General features: G+C 49.4%; 1 protein-coding gene across 1 annotated transcript in view; it reads right to left on the bottom strand.

The window, feature by feature from the left end:
• LOC309566043 (cadherin-1-like) overlaps nucleotides 1-19,822 on the bottom strand; it is a gene marked incomplete at its 3' end in the record, with an annotated part of 146,526 nt that overhangs the window by 78,213 nt on the left and 48,491 nt on the right. The window contains exons 6-8 of the mRNA XM_082271066.1: nucleotides 16,140-16,284; nucleotides 13,052-13,227; nucleotides 2,271-2,399 (exon numbers count right to left, since the gene is read on the bottom strand). Of these exons, the coding sequence (XP_082127192.1) occupies nucleotides 2,271-2,399; nucleotides 13,052-13,227; nucleotides 16,140-16,284 (450 nt within the window). The remainder of the gene's footprint in view (nucleotides 1-2,270; nucleotides 2,400-13,051; nucleotides 13,228-16,139; nucleotides 16,285-19,822) is intronic.

Here is a 19,822-nt window from a genome sequence, read left to right as displayed (position 1 = left end):
TGCCCATACATGGATCACCGCCCATACATGGATCACTCCCCATACATGGATCACTGCCCATACAGGGATCACTGCCCATACATGGATCACTGCCCATACATGGATCACCGCCATACATAGATCACTGCCCATACATGGATCACCGCCATACATAGATCACTGCCCATACATGGATCACCGCCATACATGGATCACTGCCCATACAGGGATCACTGCCCATACATGGATCACCGCCCATACATGGATCACTGCCCATACGTGGATCACCCCCATACATGGATCACTGCCCATACATGGATCACCGCCATACATAGATCACTGCCCATACATGGATCACCGCCATACATGGATCACCGCCCATACATGGATCACCGCCCATACATGGATCACCCCCATACATGGATCACTGCCCATACATGGATCACTGCCCATACATGGATCGCTGCCCATACATGGATCACTGCCTATACATGGATCACTGCCCATACATGGATCGCTGCCCATACATGGATCACTGCCCATACATGGATCGCTGCCCATACATGGATCACTGCCCATACATGGATCACTGCCCATACATGGATCACTGCCTATACATGGATCACCGCCTATACATGGATCCCCGCCTATACATGGATCACTCCCCATACATGGATCGCTGCCTATACATGGATCACCGCCTATACATGGATCACTCCCCATACATGGATCACTGCCCATACATGGATCACCCCCATACATGGATCACTGCCCATACATGGATCACCGCTCATACATGAATCACTGCCCATACATGGATCACTGCCCATACATGGATCACCGCTCATACATGAATCACTGCCCATACATGGATCACTCCCCATACATGGATCACCACCATACATAGATCACTGCCCATACATGGATCACTGCCCTTACATGGATCACTGCCCATACATGGATCACTCCCCATACATGGATCACTCCCCATACATGGATCACTCCCCATACATGGATCACTGCCCATACATGGATCACTCCCCATACATGGATCACTGCCCATACATGGATCACTGCCCATACATGGATCCCCTCCCATACATGGATCACTCCCCATACATGGATCACTGCCCATACATGGATCACTCACCATACATGGATCACTGCCCATACATGGATCACTGCCCATACATGGATCACTGCCTATACATGGATCAATCCCCATACATGGATCACTCCCCATACATGGATCACTCCCCATACATGGATCACAGCCATACATAGATCACTGCCCATACATGGATCACCACCATACATAGATCACTGCCCATACATGGATCACCGCCATACATAGATCACTGCCCATACATGGATCACCACCATACATGGATCACCGCCCATACATGGATCACCGCCATACATGGATCACTGCCCATACATGGATCACTGCCCATACATGGATCACTCCCCATACATGGATCACCACCATACATGGATCACCGCCCATACATGGATCACCGCCATACATGGATCACTGCCCATACATGGATCACTGCCCATACATGGATCACTGCCCATACATGGATCACCGCCCATACATGGATCACTCCCCATACATGGATCACTGCCCATACAGGGATCACTGCCCATACATGGATCACTGCCCATACATGGATCACCGCCATACATAGATCACTGCCCATACATGGATCACCGCCATACATAGATCACTGCCCATACATGGATCACCGCCATACATGGATCACTGCCCATACAGGGATCACTGCCCATACATGGATCACCGCCCATACATGGATCACTGCCCATACGTGGATCACCCCCATACATGGATCACTGCCCATACATGGATCACCGCCATACATGGATCACCGCCCATACATGGATCACCGCCCATACATGGATCACTGCCCATACGTGGATCACCCCCATACATGGATCACTGCCCATACAGGGATCACTGCCCATACATGGATCACCGCCATACATGGATCACCGCCCATACATGGATCACCGCCCATACATGGATCACTGCCCATACGTGGATCACCCCCATACATGGATCACTGCCCATACAGGGATCACTGCCCATACATGGATCGCTGCCCATACATGGATCACTGCCTATACATGGATCGCTGCCCATACATGGATCGCTGCCCATGTATGGCCGCCCTTAGGGATACTGATTTCCAGGGAGAGCAGCTACTACAACATTATCCCGGTGTTACACGAAGCGCTATATAATGACAGAATGCGGGTTTCACACTCACCTTAATGGGATCAAAAACGGGAGCGTTGTCATTGGCGTCTGTTAGAGTGATCACAGCTTTGGCGGTGGTTTCGTATCCAAAACCCTCCTGGTCCGCGGCTTTGACAGTCAGAGCATACACCGGATACAGCTGAAAGAATATGACAATAAAAGGGGGAGATTTACTAAAACTGGAGAGTGCAAATCTGGTGCAGCTGTGCATGGGAGCCAATCAGCTTCCAGGATTTATTGTCAAAGCTTCATTGAAGAAGCTGAAGTTAGAAGCTGATTGGTTCCTATGCAGAGCTGTACCAGATTCTGAGTGCTTCAATTTCAGTATATTAACCCCTAAATTTCATTAACAAATATTATGTATCTGAAATACAATCATTGTGTCCCTGAAAATACAAAATATCATCAGAAGATCCTCCTTCCATTCTACCTGATCATCAATTATTCTATTCCATGTCCAGCCAGGACTCACCAACAGGCGGCAGTAAAGAGCAATGGCTTCATTGGCCCTTGCAGGCTGATCTAAAGGGCATCTGACAGCTGAGGAAATAACTCAGCAACAATGAAGCTTTAAATATCACCTGGCAGCCATAACAGATATTGTAATCCTCAGCATAATGACAAATATGACCCCCCCTGGGTACGGCCCCCTGAAAGAGAACCTGTGCTTTGTCCATGTGTAGGGCACCCCACATAGGAGCCGCTAGTGAAAAATGACCCCCAACCTGCACAGCCAGGAGCACTAAACCCCCACAGCATCCCAGAGACAAGAAACAGTCCTCTTCCTCCTGCACATCACCCCTATATACACTCCTCTTCCTCCTGCACATCACCCCTATATACACTCCTCTTCCTCCTGCACATCACCCCTATATACACTCCTCTTCCTCCTGCACATCAGACCTATATACACTCCTCTTCCTCCTGCACATCACCCCTATATACACTCCTCTTCCTCCTGCACATCACACCTATATACACTCCTCTTCCTCCTGCACATCACATCTATATACACTCCTCTTCCTCCTGCACATCACACCTATATACACTCCTCTTCCTCCTGCACATCACACCTATATACACTCCTCTTCCTCCTGCACATCACACCTATATACACTCCTCTTCCTCCTGCACATCACACCTATATACACTCCTCTTCCTCCTGCACATCACACCTATATACACTCCTCTTCCTCCTGCACATCACACCTATATACACTCCTCTTCCTCCTGCACATCACACCTATATACAGTCCTCTTCCTCCTGCACATCACACCTATATACACTCCTCTTCCTCCTGCACATCACACCTATATACACTCCTCTTCCTCCTGCACATCACACCTATATACAGTCCTCTTCCTCCTGCACATCACATCTATATACACTCCTCTTCCTCCTGCACATCACACCTATATACACTCCTCTTCCTCCTGCACATCACACCTATATACACCCCTCTTCCTCCTGCACATCACACCTATATACACTCCTCTTCCATCTGCACATCACACCTATATACAGTCCTCTTCCTCCTGCACATCACACCTATATACAGTCCTCTTCCTCCTGCACATCACCCCTATATACACTCCTCTTCCTCCTGCACATCACCCCTATATACACTCCTCTTCCTCCTGCACATCACACCTATATACACTCCTCTTCCTCCTGCACATCACACCTATATACACTCCTCTTCCTCCTGCACATCACACCTATAAACACTCCTCTTCCTCCTGCACATCACACCTATATACACTCCTCTTCCTCCTGCACATCACACCTATATACACTCCTCTTCCTCCTGCACATCACACCTATATACACTCCTCTTCCTCCTGCACATCACACCTATATATACTCCTCTTCCTCCTGCACATCACACCTATATACACTCCTCTTCCTCCTGCACATCACACCTATATACACTCCTCTTCCTCTTGCACATCACCCCTATATACACTCCTCTTCCTCCTGCCCATCACACCTATATACACTCCTCTTCCTCCTGCACATCACACCTATATACACTCCTCTTCCTCCTGCACATCACCCCTATATACACTCCTCTTCCTCCTGCACATCACCCCTATATACACTCCTCTTCTCCTGCACATCACACCTATATACACTCCTCTTCCTCCTGCACATCACACCTATATACACTCCTCTTCCTCCTGCACATCCCATCTATATACACTCCTCTTTCTCCTGCACATCACCCCTATATACACTCCTCTTCCTCCTGCACATCCCATCTATATACACTCCTCTTCCTTCTGCACATCACACCTATATACACTCCTCTTCTTCCTGCACATCACATCTATATACACTCCTCTTCCTCCTGCACATCACACCTATATACACTCCTCTTCTTCCTGCACATCACATCTATATACACTCCTCTTCCTCCTGCACATCACCCCTATATACATTCCTCTTCTCCTGCACATCACACCTATATACACTCCTCTTCCTCCTGCACATCACACCTATATACACTCCTCTTCCTCCTGCACATCACATCTATATACACTCCTCTTCCTCCTGCACATCACCCCTATATACACTCCTCTTCTCCTGCACATCACACCTATATACACTCCTCTTCCTCCTGCACATCACATCTATATACACTCCTCTTCCTCCTGCACATCACACCTATATACACTCCTCTTCCTCCTGCACATCACACCTATATACACTCCTCTTCCTCCTGCACATCACACCTGTATACACTCCTCTTCCTCCTGCACATCACACCTATATACACTCCTCTTCCTCCTGCACATCACACCTATATATACTCCTCTTCCTCCTGCACATCACACCTATATACACTCCTCTTCCTCCTGCACATCACACCTATATTCACTCCTCTTCCTCTTGCACATCACACCTATACACACTCCTCTTCCTGCTGCACATCACACCTGTATACACTCCTCTTCCTCCTGCACATCACCCCTATATACACTCCTCTTCCTCCTGCACATCACACCTATATACACTCCTCTTCCTCCTGCACATCACACCTATATACACTCCACTTCCTCCTGCACATCACCCCTATATACACTCCTCTTCCTCCTGCACATCACACCTATATACACTCCTCTTCCTCCTGCACATCACATCTATATACACTCCTCTTCCTCCTGCACATCACCCCTATATACACTCCTCTTCCTCCTGCACATCCCATCTATATACACTCCTCTTCCTCCTGCACATCACATCTATATACACTCCTCTTCCTCCTGCACATCACCCCTATATACACTCCTCTTCCTCCTGCACATCACACCTATATACACTCCTCTTCCTCCTGCACATCACCCCTATATACACTCCTCTTCCTCCTGCACATCACATCTATATACACTCCTCTTCCTCCTGCACATCACCCCTATATACACTCCTCTTCCTCCTGCACATCACCCCTATATACACTCCTCTTCCTCCTGCACATCACACCTATATACACTCCTCTTCCTCCTGCACATCCCATCTATATACACTCCTCTTCCTCCTGCACATCACACATGTATACACGCCTCTTCCTCCTGCACATCAGGCCCCCTTGGTTGTGTAGCAGTGTCCAGCATATATCCCCGTGGCTACTGTAGCACCCTCCTAGGTAGGTGCTAGTGAGGACATGGCTCGGTTTGGCGGGGGATGAGTGTAGCACCCTCCTAGGTAGGTGCCAGTGAGGACATGGCTCGGTTTGGCAGGGGGGGAGTGTAGCACCCTCCTAGGTAGGTGGTAGTGAGGACATGGCTCGGTTTGGCAGGGGGGTGAGTGTAGCACCCTCCTAGGTAGGTGCTAGTGAGGACATGGCTCGGTTTGGCGGGGGGTGAGTGTAGCACCCTCCTAGGTAGGTGTTAGTGAGGACATGGCTCGGTTTGGTGGGGGGTGAGTGTAGCACCCTCCTAGGTAGGTGTTAGTGAGAGAGTATAGTTTTTGGCTCTGTCTGCCTATCAGAGGAGCTGCAGGTAAATCTATATTGCTTTCTGTCTAGCAGAGAGCAGGATCTGTTAGTGAGGTCTGCTCAGTGTGCTCAGTATGCGATTCATTCTGTGTAGAGGATGTTTCACACTGGGCCAATAGGGAGGCATGTTGGACAGTGGGAGGAAACCTGACCAATGGATACATAGGCTTTGATACAGTCCTGGTGAATGGCAGAGACAGGTTGTCTCGGTGCATTCTGGAATACTGTATAAAAGCCAGGAGCACATGTGCTGCGGGGTCTTTGGCTGGAGAGCAGAGTCCTGGAGGGAGGGCGGCGGCTGCCTTCTCCTCTGTAGCAGTGGCAGGTGGTCTTAGGAGGTCATCCTGAGGGCCAGAGGAAAGGAGCTGAACCCAGAGGTCCAGGAGAGCTGACTGAGGGGGAGACACTGCAGACCCTGGAAAAACAGTATCATGAGTACAGGGGATCGTGTCAATGGGCCTGACCTGAGGGGGGCCATCCCAGGAATAGGATAGTCAGAGGACAGGTGTCAGCAGCCAAGAGATAGGATACTAAGGAGAATGTCCTGCAGATATACTTAGTTCATCAAGTCATCTGGAAAAGAGACTTAAAGCTAAATTCACCTCAGTGGCAAGGTGGATCAATAGCCTGGCTGTACCAAGAGATAGAAGTCCTCAAATCTTGTGCATAGTTAATTCTGAGTATCCCACTATTCCCTTCTCCCATCCCTAATTTATCAATAAAACACAAAAACCACTACATACCCATGGATGGTTTATTGAATGAGCCAAGAAGGAATGTGAGAGACTGTTAATGTTAAGTTTGCTAATGGTAACCCAGGGGGACCCGTAAGTGGGAAATCCAGCAGTTCTCAAGGGGGCAGAGCTACACTACTAGTCCCAATACCACCTCATCCAGCACTGCCAACCCTCCTGGCTGTAGTTGCCCCTTTCATTAGCCCTCCTGACTACTTCCCCCAGTCCTCCAGACTCATACTCACCAGCCCACCCGGTTGGCTTCTCATGGAGACCTCCTAAACATGCTGACTCTCTTCTGCTGTCCTCACCCCTGCTCCCATGCATCCAGGCAGGACAGGATTCCTCCATGTGTTGTAGAGGATCCCTCCAGCACCAGAGCCCTCTACCCCCCCATCCGCCAGACTAGGGGGCACCCTCAAGGGCCACCGACAGAGTCCTCAGCACTCAATCTCCAGCTTCCACCTGAACTCACACTGCCCCTGCTTGACTAACCCAGAATATTTAAAAGGTGCCAGCCCACGGCCAGCCAATTTGGCTGGGGCCCTCAATACCCCTTGTAACCTCCCTCCTATTCTTCTGGAAGCTTCTCTGGGGTTCCAGCAAGTAGGGGGAGGTTCCAGAGGTGCTGCTTGATGAGTCATCCAGCCTCCCTGAGCCACTCAGCCCTGACCCAGATTCAGCCGGCTGCCAGCCAAGCCAAATTTACCTACACTAGCAAAAACTATATACAGCTAGAGAATGCTACACATGAAAGGGAAAGGAACAGGTTCACTTTACTGCAGACCTCCACACACCTCCCTTTTCTCTCATTTGTGGTTCTCTTCAGCCTCCTTAGTTGGCCATACACTAGTAGATCTTTGCATGAATGTTCATCAGAAAATTCTCATCTGTACATTCGATGACTTTACGAATGTCGTGCAAAAGTACTTCAAAGCCTCATCTGCTTTTATCATTCAATCTTGGAATGAAGACCACATTCACCCTTTTAATATTTGTTTGAAAATACATTTTCCATGTTGCTTCTTTGAATCTTCTTGTTGCTGTGGTGGAATCATCCATTGATTTGAGCTGATTATCTGTGTTTTAAACAACATTCCTGAAATCTAGTGTATGGCCGCCTATACATAGGACTATGGACTGGCCATGTGACAGCACTGAGTGCCCTGGGGTCACATGCTCCTCCATACCCAGCTGTACCAGATATTTCCATTGGCTCCCAGGGTTCTGTCCGAAAATTCCAACTCGCCAAAATCTCCAACCCCGTGACTCTCCAGCAGCAATTATTGGAGATTTCAACCAGTTGGTGTTATCACAGAACACCGGCAGCGTATACACTCCCGTACACCCTATAATGAGTGGACATTGTAAATCCACCCGCTAGTAACCAACAACATGGCCGCCTCCAAGACGGCGACAACTAGCGGGCGTACTAACATTGTCCACTCGTCATAGCATGTACTGTAGCGTATACGCTGCCGGTGTTCTGTGAAAACACCAACTGGTTGAAATCTCCAATTATTTCTGCTGGAGAGTCACCGGAAGTGACCTGGTTGGAGATTTTGTGGAGTAGGAGTTTTCGGCAGAACACCGGCACTGAATGGAGCAATAATGACAAGGTGAGTAGATGCTGCTGGGAAAAGTGGTTGCTTTGCATTGAATGGGGTTATTGAAAATTTGATTGTGGACATTTCTTTAGTTAAATAGTCATATTGTCTCCCATTGTCAGTTTTACTGGTAATCGCTGTTCACATTGATTATTGATTTAACTGGCATTTCAGAAAGACTTGTTAGTGAATACCTTCCATTAAGATGAGATGGCACAATACTAGTAGCAAAGAGAGTCCATCGCACAGATGTATACCCACCATTCGGAGCCCCGTACTGCGGAGATATGTTTTTGATATGGAATTCTTATCATTTTACCAAGATTAATGGATGGCATCTTTTAGTCATATTTGATCCATGTGACTGAAACACTGCTGCTATTATCTTATGCAGATAAAGCCTCATCAACTGGAACAAATAGAATGGTCACTATCAAATATGGTTTTTATATATTTGAATCATATTTGATGAGATCCACTAACAGGTAATGGGTCCATGTTTATGGATCAGCACAGACAGGTCCATAAGATGGCAGCCATTTCTACTCATCTCTGCACAAGTCTGCGTTTTTACATAAGCACTGCCCATTGTACTTTTTGAATGTATACATGTTCTGTGATTGGTGGTCTTGAAGCCACTCCCTGTAATCCCCTTTTGTCCACGTGCTGTAAATAAAGCAAGCCTGCTCTGAGACACACAACAGGAAACTCACACAAGACAGACCGCACATGGACACACAAGCTCTTACATCCATTCATGCATGCAAGCACACAGAAACTCCCACAGACACACACAGAAACGCTTACCCACAAACACTTGCTCTTACCCACACTCACGCATCCATATACCCACATACATACCGAGAGAGAGACCTGGCAGATGTCATTGATATGACCCAGCGTGTCTGTTCCTTTTTTTGTCGCCGAGCACTTGGTAAACCTTATACAAAAGAGCCGTACATTTGTACTTTTCAGTACAAGCTATTAATGGCGTTTGGTGCGTATTAATCTTCAGCGCACTGAGCAGGTTTCTATGCTCCAAGCCCTATTAATTTCCATGACAATGGGAAGTCCTGATTCTCATGGACCTGTCTAGAACTTGAATTTGGGGCATGCTGAGCCACTTTTAGAATACACGTAAAACAGTTTCACAAAATGTCTGTGCCAGTTTTTCTCATTTTGCCAAAACAGAGTGGGTCTAAAGTAGCTCCAGATTTTTTGTATAGCCAGGTGCTGGGCTACAGCAATATGGAGGAAGAGAAATTGCCCTTTATTCCTCTCTCCCTCTACTGAGATACTGATATTATGCTGCACCATCCCCCTCCAGCCTGCAGGGGGAGAGCTACAGCCAAGCAAGCCCATAGACCTCTATGCAGAGCGCAGAGAATCATGGGAGTTTGAGACAGCAGCGATGGGACGAATAGACTTCTTAAGCCTCGTACACGCCTACCGATCGTCGGCCCGAACGATCGGCCGTCTTTTGTCCAGAGCTGTCATGTCTGTTGAAAACTGCAAAAGACTGCACACGAATTTTGTCGGCCAACAACAGCCAACTGCAGAAGTGATGTCATGTGATGGTTAACTTTCCTTGTCTTTTTTCTTTTCTGAGCATGCCCAGTCTTGCAAATCTGCTGTCTGTCGGCCGAATTCTGTACTGACTGAGGAACAATCGGCCGTTCTGGTGTTGGCCAACAAAAATTTTAATGCTTGCACGACAGATTGTGTTCGGCAGAAAATGCGCTGTCGGTTGTCGGAAGCATCATACTAACAAGCCTACAATCGGCCGATCGGTCGTCGGCCGAATATTTACGGCCGACAATCGGTACGTGTGTACGGGGCATTACACTACAGATCCCAATAGGCTCTGAGCAGTAGGATGAGTGAGAGAGAATTTGTATTAAACTGCACAGGAAAGTTTTTCTAGTTGATACAGAGAGAGTTAGAGAGAGAGTGCCTCTGTCTGGATATTCTCCTGCTATCTGGAGACCTTACCAACAGAGATCTGAGCTTATACCCGGGGGATAGGTACACCTGGGGGTAGTACAGCGCCACCCACAGCATCTGCACCACTGCCACAGGGAGACTGCAGCATCCACTCAACCTCTGCTTCCCAGTGGGGGATCACTGGAGGGTATGGGAGAGAGACTGAGGGGTTCTACATCAAGAGCTTACTGCAGCACCCAGAGGACAGGTGAGAGGGCTTTTCATCCATTGCTGATACTGCTAGCAGGGACTGAGCCACTCCGAGCAGGATACCAACTGTACCCAATCCACACTGCACTCCATACAGCACTTCTTCCAAACCTAGACTGTGCCTATACCAACCCCATACCACATTATACCAAACGTTCACCACATCTGAACTACATCTACCTTGCACCTGTGCTGAGACTATACCATACCTATGCTGCACCTATACCGTACCTATACCGCACCTATACCGTACCTATACTGTACCTATACTGCACCTATACAATACCTATACCGCACCTATACCGCACCTATACCATACCTATACTGTACCTATACTGCACCTATACTGCACCGACCTATACTGCACCTACACTGTACCTATACTGCACCTATACCATACCTATACTGCACCTATACTGCACCTATACTGCACCGACCTATACTGCACCTACACTGTACCTATACTGCACCTATACCATACCTACACCGCACCTATACTGAATGCTGGTTAACTGGGACCATTGTTAAGTGCATTGATGCTCTTAAAGGGCCCCAATGATAGCCGGCAGAAGAACACCCAAAAGACTGCCTGTGTTGTAGTAATTATTCTGCATTCCTTTGTTCCCCTCCCCCTCTGCTTCCAATCCTCCTTTTCTTTTGGACAGTGCATACCCAGTCGGTTTAGGACCAGCATCGCCGCAATAAATGCGCAGTATAGTTCCAGCACTCTGCGGATTAAACTTTACTACTCCTCACTGCTGCACTGAGGTGACATTGCTACTGTTTATGCTGATCTGGGCACCAAATGTCATCCTTTCCTGAGTCCTTACTGCTAATCACAAGTTTGCCTTTACTACCTGCTTTGGTGCCGGTTTTCTTTGCTATAGCGCTTCTATTGGGTACAAAGTGTTACTTCCAGTGATTTCCTGTGGTATTTCATGTTTCTCCACTCACCTGGGTGTCAGAGGGGCTGAGATTCTGGAGGAGGTTGAGGTAAAGAATAGAGGACCCGTCCTATCCAGCGGCTCCTATGGGGGTAGCACTACATTTGTAAGGTATGAAGTATTTTATGAATTTGGGACATTATAAAAGTGACGCATTACAGAACCACCAGGATTTGGTGCAAGAGTCGCTGTCAGGACCTAAAGTGTTGCAGATGCTTCATGAATTTGGTGCAATACATTGAGAGGAGGGATTACCGCCAGAAAAGAGGCGCAGCAGCTTCATTGAATTCCCCCAAATGTCTTCCAGCTCCGGTGTGTGCATAACATTACCACAGAGCAGAGCTTTCTAGTTATATCGTGTATATACCTAAAATTCTTCTATTACTGTCAGTGACGCTCAGGTGCCAAAAGACAGCAAGTGCAATCAGCATCAGCTCCTGAACCTGACAAGGAAGCAGCTGTGACAGTGGGGAGGAATGCCTCACAGCCAGGGGAGGACTGGGCCAGGGGGCAGGGGGTAATTGCCCCCCTGGGCCACTCTGATGCCCCTTAAAAAGGCTGCACCACTTCTTCTAAAGACATGCTTAAAGTATCCCTGGTGAAGAGAAGTAAAAAGTCCCCGCGCTGACCTACTGAGTGCGGGATGAAGACAAGGACAGAGCGTAGGCCTCCCCCCCCCAGCATGGATGGTGTAAACTGTGTCTGAGCAGAGGCCCGTTTAATGCCCCACTGGAGACTCTCCTCCCCTGTCCTGCCCAAACCAAGCTGTCCCAGCTCCCCCCAACTGCCCCCTGCTGGCCGGGTCGGGAACCGGGATTCAGCCGGTGAGTAAAGAGTATCAGGAGCGGAGCTTCAGCCTGGAATGGGGGTCAGGAGGGGGGCCGAGTCCCTGCATCATGGGCCTCTGGCTTGTACTTGCCCCCTGGACTGAAAGTTGCCAGTCAGCCCCTGCTCACAGTTCAAGCTTTGTTTTCAAAGTAAGTAATAATTGGGATTGTCTCCCAAACCCGGCCCAGTCATAAAAAAATGTTCTTTTTGGACTCTTTGTAGGACTTCTCCATCCTCACCTATCATGTTAGTTCTGGACAGCGGTCACAGCTTTCCACCCCTTCCTGCAAACACCAGAATAGAATCTCCCACTTTCTAGCGGTGGTATCTCCCAATGATTCTTCATTACAGGGAATCCATCACTGGAGGAAGACACCACAAGCTGTGAAATGATGGGAACGGTTAGCCGGGACTGTGAGTGGTGGTGGGGAATTCCTCACCACTGAAGCTACAAGAAGATATAAGAAGATTTTATTCAGTCACAAACCTCGCGGTCCAATCCAGCGGTCACAACGCTAATCAGTCCGGAGGCGCTATTGATAGCAAACATGTTAGGGGTTGGTAAAGGGGGATCCTGACTTATGATAGAGTAGGCGAGAATGCCGTTATTGGTGTCCTCGGTGTCATCGGCGTCTGTTGCTGTGACATTCATCACAGGAGTCCCTAAAGGGAGAAGAGAAGAGACGTTACAATGGAAGTATCCGGAACACGGCTGCCAACCGTCAGGAAATGTACGGACAGTTTGTAGAAATCAGTAACTTTTATAACTGTCAGTAAATATCAGGAGCTGATAATTTGTGTTGACTTTTTAGGTGTAAACCCAACAAATCGCTTGTTATGGGATTGTCAGTGTTTCCATATTGTGTTTAAATATCGATTGTCTTAGTTTTTAGTAGTTCTGTCTTTTTGAGGTGGTCAGTTAAACATGTGATCTGTCAGTAAATTGTCCATGTTTTGTAATTAAAAAATGCTGCGGGAGGTTGGCAACACTGATTCAGACGGAGCGCCCATAGGGAGGAGTGCCCATAGTGAGTGGCCATAGGGAGGAGTGCCCATAGAGAGTGCCCATAGAGAGTGCCCATAGTGAGAGCCCATAGTGAGAGCCCATAGTAAGAGCCCATAGGGAGTGCCCATAGAGAGTGCCCATAGAGAGTGCCCATAGAGAGTGCCCATAGTGAGAGCCCATAGTAAGAGCCCATAGGGAGTGCCCATAGAGAGTGCCCATAGAGAGTGCCCATAGTGAGAGCCCATAGTGAGAGCCCATAGTAAGAGCCCATAGGGAGTGCCCATAGAGAGTGCCCATAGAGAGTGCCCATAGAGAGTGCCCATAGTGAGAGCCCATAGTGAGAGCCCATAGTAAGAGCCCATAGGGAGTGCCCATAGAGAGTGCCCATAGAGAGTGCCCATAGTGAGAGCCCATAGTGAGAGCCCATAGTAAGAGCCCATAGGGAGTGCCCATAGAGAGTGCCCATAGAGAGTGCCCATAGAGAGTGCCCATAGTGAGAGCCCATAGTAAGAGCCCATAGGGAGTGCTGCTTCACATGAGAACCCCCGGCAGATTATTTGATGAAACAGCCAAATAATCATCCAGCTCCACCCCCAACGCCAAAAGAGTGACAGGGGGAAGGGAGGGCAGGTCAAGTGAAGGGGAGGGAAGTGGGGAAAGTAAAGGGGAGGGAAGTGGGGAAAGTAAAGGGGAAGGAAGTGGGGCAAGTAAAGGGGAGGGAAGGTGGGGCAACTGAAGATAGGTGGGGCAGGAAGGTGGGGCAAGTGAAGATAGGTGGGGCAAGTGAAGGGGAGGGAAGGTGGGGCAAGTGAAGGGGAGGGAGGGTGGGGGAAGTGAAGGGGAGGGAGGGTGGGGCAAGTGACGGGGAGGGCGTGGAAAGTGACGGGGAGGGAGGGCGGGGCAAGTGAAAGGGAGGGCGGGGCAAGTGAAAGGGAGGGAGGGTGGGGCAAGTGACGGGGAGGGAGGGCGGAGCAAGTGAAGAGGAGGGAGGGCAGGGCAAGTGCTGTTAATTCTCACCTAGGTGAGAAAAAAGGAAGTGGGGGATGGGTATCTGTCAGAAAAGGTACCTGCTCCCCATAAATAAACAACATTGAAAGCATTATTGGTGGGGGTGGGGAGGAGGGTAAGTGGTGTTTTTACTTTTGAGTGAACGAAGGACCCGTGTCAACAGGCTTTGATGGACAAATGAAATGTGCGTTATCATCAGATTGAGATGATTGTGAGATCATTCAGAGTTCATTGCAGCTTCAGGGCCGGCATCATTCCTTGTATGTGGAAAGAAGGCGTTCTAAAGCAAACAAAGCCTGGTGACACACACAGGACTAAAAACCCGACAGCTGGAAATTTGTGTCGGGAAGGATGCTTAGAGATAGATTAAAAGAGAGCTGGTCTATTCACAGCACAGCTCTGCATGTTTCTTCCTTCCTCTGCATAGGTGGAGGGGGGGGTGCCTTTCCTCCAATCAGCTGTCACACAGTGTATGCCAAGACTCCACACCCAGTGCTGGAACAGGAAGAAAAAATGGTAAAACAACGTTCACTTTCTAAACAGTGTAGAAAGCTGGAGACAGCAGATATACAAATACAACTTATATAGGGGGATTTGTTTCATCTCTGTGTATCATCTGCGGCTGTTCCCTTCACTGGGTATATGTGAGGGTTTACATCCACTTTAAGGTAAAAAAAACTTCTGCATGCTGCTCTCCTCCCCCAGCCCCCCTAAAATGTACTTGAACCAGCGGCTTTCTTGGCTCTCTGCCTCCTCATTGGCTCAGCCACAGTAGTGGGAGTCATTGGCTCCCGCTGCTGCCAATCACAGCCAGAGAGGAGGGAACAGGGGGCAAGGCTTAGCCCAACTCTGTGTGTCATAAGAACACACTGAGGCAGCTTGAGAGCGAGCCCACACAAGTGCCCCCATAGCAAGAAGCTTGCTATGGGAGCACTCAGTGAGGGGAGGAGCCAGAAGGACCAGAGAGTGACCCCATAAGAGGAGGATCCCAGGCTGTTCTGTACAAAACCATTACCGAGCCGGTAAGTATGACGTGTTTGTTATTTAAAAAAAAAAAAAAAATCGAAACCTTAAGGCTGCATTCACATGTCAGCGTTTGGATCGCGGGCAGAACCGCCGCGGTTCCGCCCGCGATCCGGAGATTATTGCAAATCGCGGGACGCCTAGCGTTGCCCGTTGATTTGCAATAGCCCCCCAAACGCCGAGCGATGTTGCCGCGATTTCCGCCTGCCGAATCGCGGCAACATCGCGCAAACAAAATCGCGGGACGCAATACGCTCCAAAGAAGCTCTTGTACTTCTTTGGAGCGTATTGCGTCCCGCGATTTTGTTTGCGCGATGTTGCCGCGATTCAGCAGGCGGAGATCGCGGCAACATCACTCGGCGTTTGGGGGGCTATTGCAAATCAACGGGCAACGCTAGGCGTCCCGCGATTTGCAATAATCTCCGGATCGTGGGCGGAACCGCGGCGGTTCTGCCCGCGATCCAAACGCTGACATGTGAATGCAGCCTTACAATCACTTTAGAGTAAAACAAAACAAAAATAAAGAAAGACAACTTACCTGGTTTGGACCCCTCGGTCACTGTCCCTTCAAACACCGGCTGTGTGAAGGTCGGACTGTTGTCGTTCTGATCGGTCACTTTAATAATAATCTCAATGGGGGACTCCACTTGTTGTCCATGTGATGAGACGACGTAGAGCGTGACCTGAAATAAGAATTAGGAATCCATTATTTTAGTGTAGGACCCTCCTAGGTAGGTGCTAGAAGAGAGATCTGGATCTTTTCTGCTTACCGGAGGGATTGCAGATAAATCTATATTGTTCTCTGCCTACCAAAGAGCGGGATCTGCTAGTGAGGTCTGCTCATGGTGCAGCTCATTCTGTCTGCAGAATGTTTCACACTGGTCCAATAGGGAGGCATATAGGAGAGTGGGAGGAAACCTGACAAATAAGTGCATAGGCATTTAGTACAGCCCTGGTGATTGGCAGAGGGAATGTGCCTTGGTGCATACTGGGATACTGTATAAATGCCAAGAGCACATGTGCTTGGGGCCTTTCAGCTGGAGAGCAGGGTCCCGGAGGGAGGGGGGTGGCTGTCCCTCCTCTTTAGAAGTGTCATGCAGCCTCAGGTGGTCAACTCGAGGGCCTAAAGAGCTAGAGAGGAACTGAACCTGGAGGTCCTGTAAAGCTGACTGGAAGGGGAGACACTGGAGGATCTGATTCTGCATACAGTGAGTACAGATCGGTGTCGTGTGGCCTGACCTGAGGGGGGCCACTCCTGCAGCTAGAAGAGACAGTGGATGGGTGTCAGTAAAGGGGATGCTGAGATTGTCCTGAAGAGAATGTAGTTGCATCAAGTCTGCTGCTGGAGAGAGCAACATGACTTAACCCCTTCTATACAAGTTGCAGTATGATTGTGTGACTGCTTCCACAAATACAACAAATTAAAGTTAAGGTTACAGTATTATTCTATCCAGTCCTGCCTTCACCTGTCCCCGACCTTATTCACCTTGTTGATCAGCCACTGGCTCTCACAGCTCGAGCTCCCAGGGGTCCACACAGGGAAATTCCACATTTATTATATTATTGATAGGATTTGGAAATCCTCCTGTGTGGCTTCATCTCTGGCGTACGGAGGGTCTTTTTTTTTTTTTTTGTGTTGTTCAGTGTCTTGTTTTTGGCCACTCGTACCAAGGCGGGTCAGGCTATGTACCATGGTGGGGCTGGCTATATACCAAGGTGTGTCTGGCTTTGTACCAAGGTGTATCTCGGAAGAATTCTCGTCAGAGGAAACGCGTCAGCGAGGAGGCGTGTCGCGCCGCCACTCGCGCCATTCATCCGTGCTGCAGCTGGATGTGAAGTTTTCTACAGGCTCTTCCTCATTTCGTTATCTTATATCTGGATAAAGTGCAATTTGCCATAATTTATCTAATAAATCGGAGGTAATGCACTATTGTGGTTCCTATTGAATTTTTTCACGTATGCGAATTGTGGAGCAATAAGAGTCAGAACATCACTCCATCCGTGGACCGTAGGATTGCTGGTCAGCCCATAGCCTTATCCCAAAGAGAGGAAAGCCTAATTCCAATGCTCAGCATATTTTGCATCTGGTAAGAGGCTTTGGAGTGTGTTTGCACCCGGGTGATGGTTAATGGGAAAATAAATAATCTATGTTCATGAGGATTAGCTATGCCATTTATACCCATATATCTGGTAAGAAGTTAAACCTGCTGGTGGTGGGATTGTTTCACGTGGATGTTCATTTCTAATAAATTTCAGCACAGAATTCATCACGGAATTGTCACAGAATATTTATATTGATGGACATTTATTTTTAATTTTTGCACATATATGATATATAATTTATGTATCCTATTTGCGTTCCTCATCAAGTCATTGATTGGGGTCACATCATATCTTGTTTAGCGCACCAATCATTTTTCACCAATATACCAAGGTGGGTCTGGCCATGTCCCAAGGTGGGGCTGGCTATGCACCAAGGTGGGGCTGGCTATATACCAAGGTGGGGCTGGCTATGTACCAAGGTGGGGCTGGCTATGTACCAAGCTGGGGCTGGCTATGTACCAAGCTGGGGCTGGCTATGTACCAAGGTGGGGCTGGCTATGTACCAAGGTGGGTCTGGCCATGTACCAAGGTGGGGCTGGCCATGTACCAAGGTGGGGCTGGCTATGTACCAAGGTGGGGCTGGCTATGTACCAAGGTGGGGCTGGCTATGTACCAAGGTGGGTCGGGCCATGTACCAAGGTGGGGCTGGCTATGTACCAAGGTGGGGCTGGCTATGTACCAAGGTGGGTCGGGCTATGTACCAAGGTGGGTCTGGCCATGTCCCAAGGTGGGGCTGGCTATGTACCAAGGTGGGGCTGGCTATGTACCAAGGTGGGGCTGGCTATGTACCAAGGTGGGTCGGGCTTTGTACCAAGGTGGGTCGGGCTATGTCCCAAGGTGGGTCTGGCTATGTCCCAAGCAGGGGCTGGCTATGTCCCAAGGTGGGGCTGGCTATGTCCCAAGCTGGGGCTGGCTATATACCAAGGTGGGGCTGGCTATGTACCAAGGTGGGGCTGGCTATGTACCAAGCTGGGGCTGGCTATGTACCAAGGTGGGGCTGGCTATGTACCAAGGTGGGTCGGGCTATGTACCAAGGTGGGTCTGGCCATGTACCAAGGTGGGGCTGGCTATGTACCAAGGTGGGGCTGGCTATGTCCCAAGGTGGGGCTGGCTATGTCCCAAGGTGGGTCTGGCTATGTACCAAGGTGGGTACTGGCTATGTACCAAGGTGGGTCTGGCTATGTACCAAGGTGGGTCTGGCTATGTACCAAGGTGGGTCTGGCTATGTACCAAGGTGGGTCGGGCTATGTACCAAGGTGGGGCTGGCTATGTACCAAGGTGGGGCTGGCTATGTACCAAGGTGGGGCTGGCTATGTACCAAGGTGGGTTGGGCTATGTACCAAGGTGGATCTGGCCATGTACCAAGGATGAGGCTGGCTATGTCCCCAGGTGGGGCTGGATATGTCCCAAGGTGGGTCTGGCTATGTACCAAGGTGGGGCTGGCTATGTACCAAGGTGGGTCTGGCTATGTACCAAGGTGGGTCTGGCTATGTACCAAGGTGGGTCTGGCTATGTACCAAGGTAGGGCTGGCTATGTCCCAAGGTGTGTCTGGCTTTGTACTAAGGTGGGTCTATCTATGTCCCAAGGTGGGGCTGGCTATGTCCCAAGGTTCGTCTGGCTATGTACGAAGGTGGGTCTGGCTATGTACCATGGTGGGGCTGGCTATATACCAATGTGGGTCTGGCTATGTACCAAGGTAGGGCTGGCTATGTACCAAGTTGGGGCTGGCTATGTACCAAGTTGGGGCTGGCTATGTACCATGGTGGGGCTGGCTATATACCAATGTGGGTCTGGCCATGTCCCAAGGCGGGTCTGGCTATGTACCAAGGTGGGGCTTGCTATGTACCAAGGTGGGGCTGGCTTTGTACCAAGGTGGGGCTGGCAATGTACCAAGGTGGGGCTGGCTATGTACCAAAGTGGGTCGGGCTATGTACCAAGGTGGATCTGGCCATGTACCAAGGTGGGGCTGGCTATGTACCAAGGTGGGGCTGGCTATGTACCAAGGTGGGGCTGGCTATGTACCAAGGTGGGTCGGGCTTTGTACCAAGGTGGGTCGGGCTATGTCCCAAGGTGGGTCTGGCTATGTCCCAAGCAGGGGCTGGCTATGTCCCAAGGTG

Source organism: Pelophylax lessonae (genome assembly GCF_965119305.1).
Source record: "Pelophylax lessonae genome assembly, chromosome: 10".
Lineage (NCBI taxonomy): Eukaryota > Metazoa > Chordata > Amphibia > Anura > Ranidae > Pelophylax > Pelophylax lessonae.
Note: the sequence above shows the minus strand (reverse complement) of the source record. Positions and strands in the feature narration are given on the sequence as shown.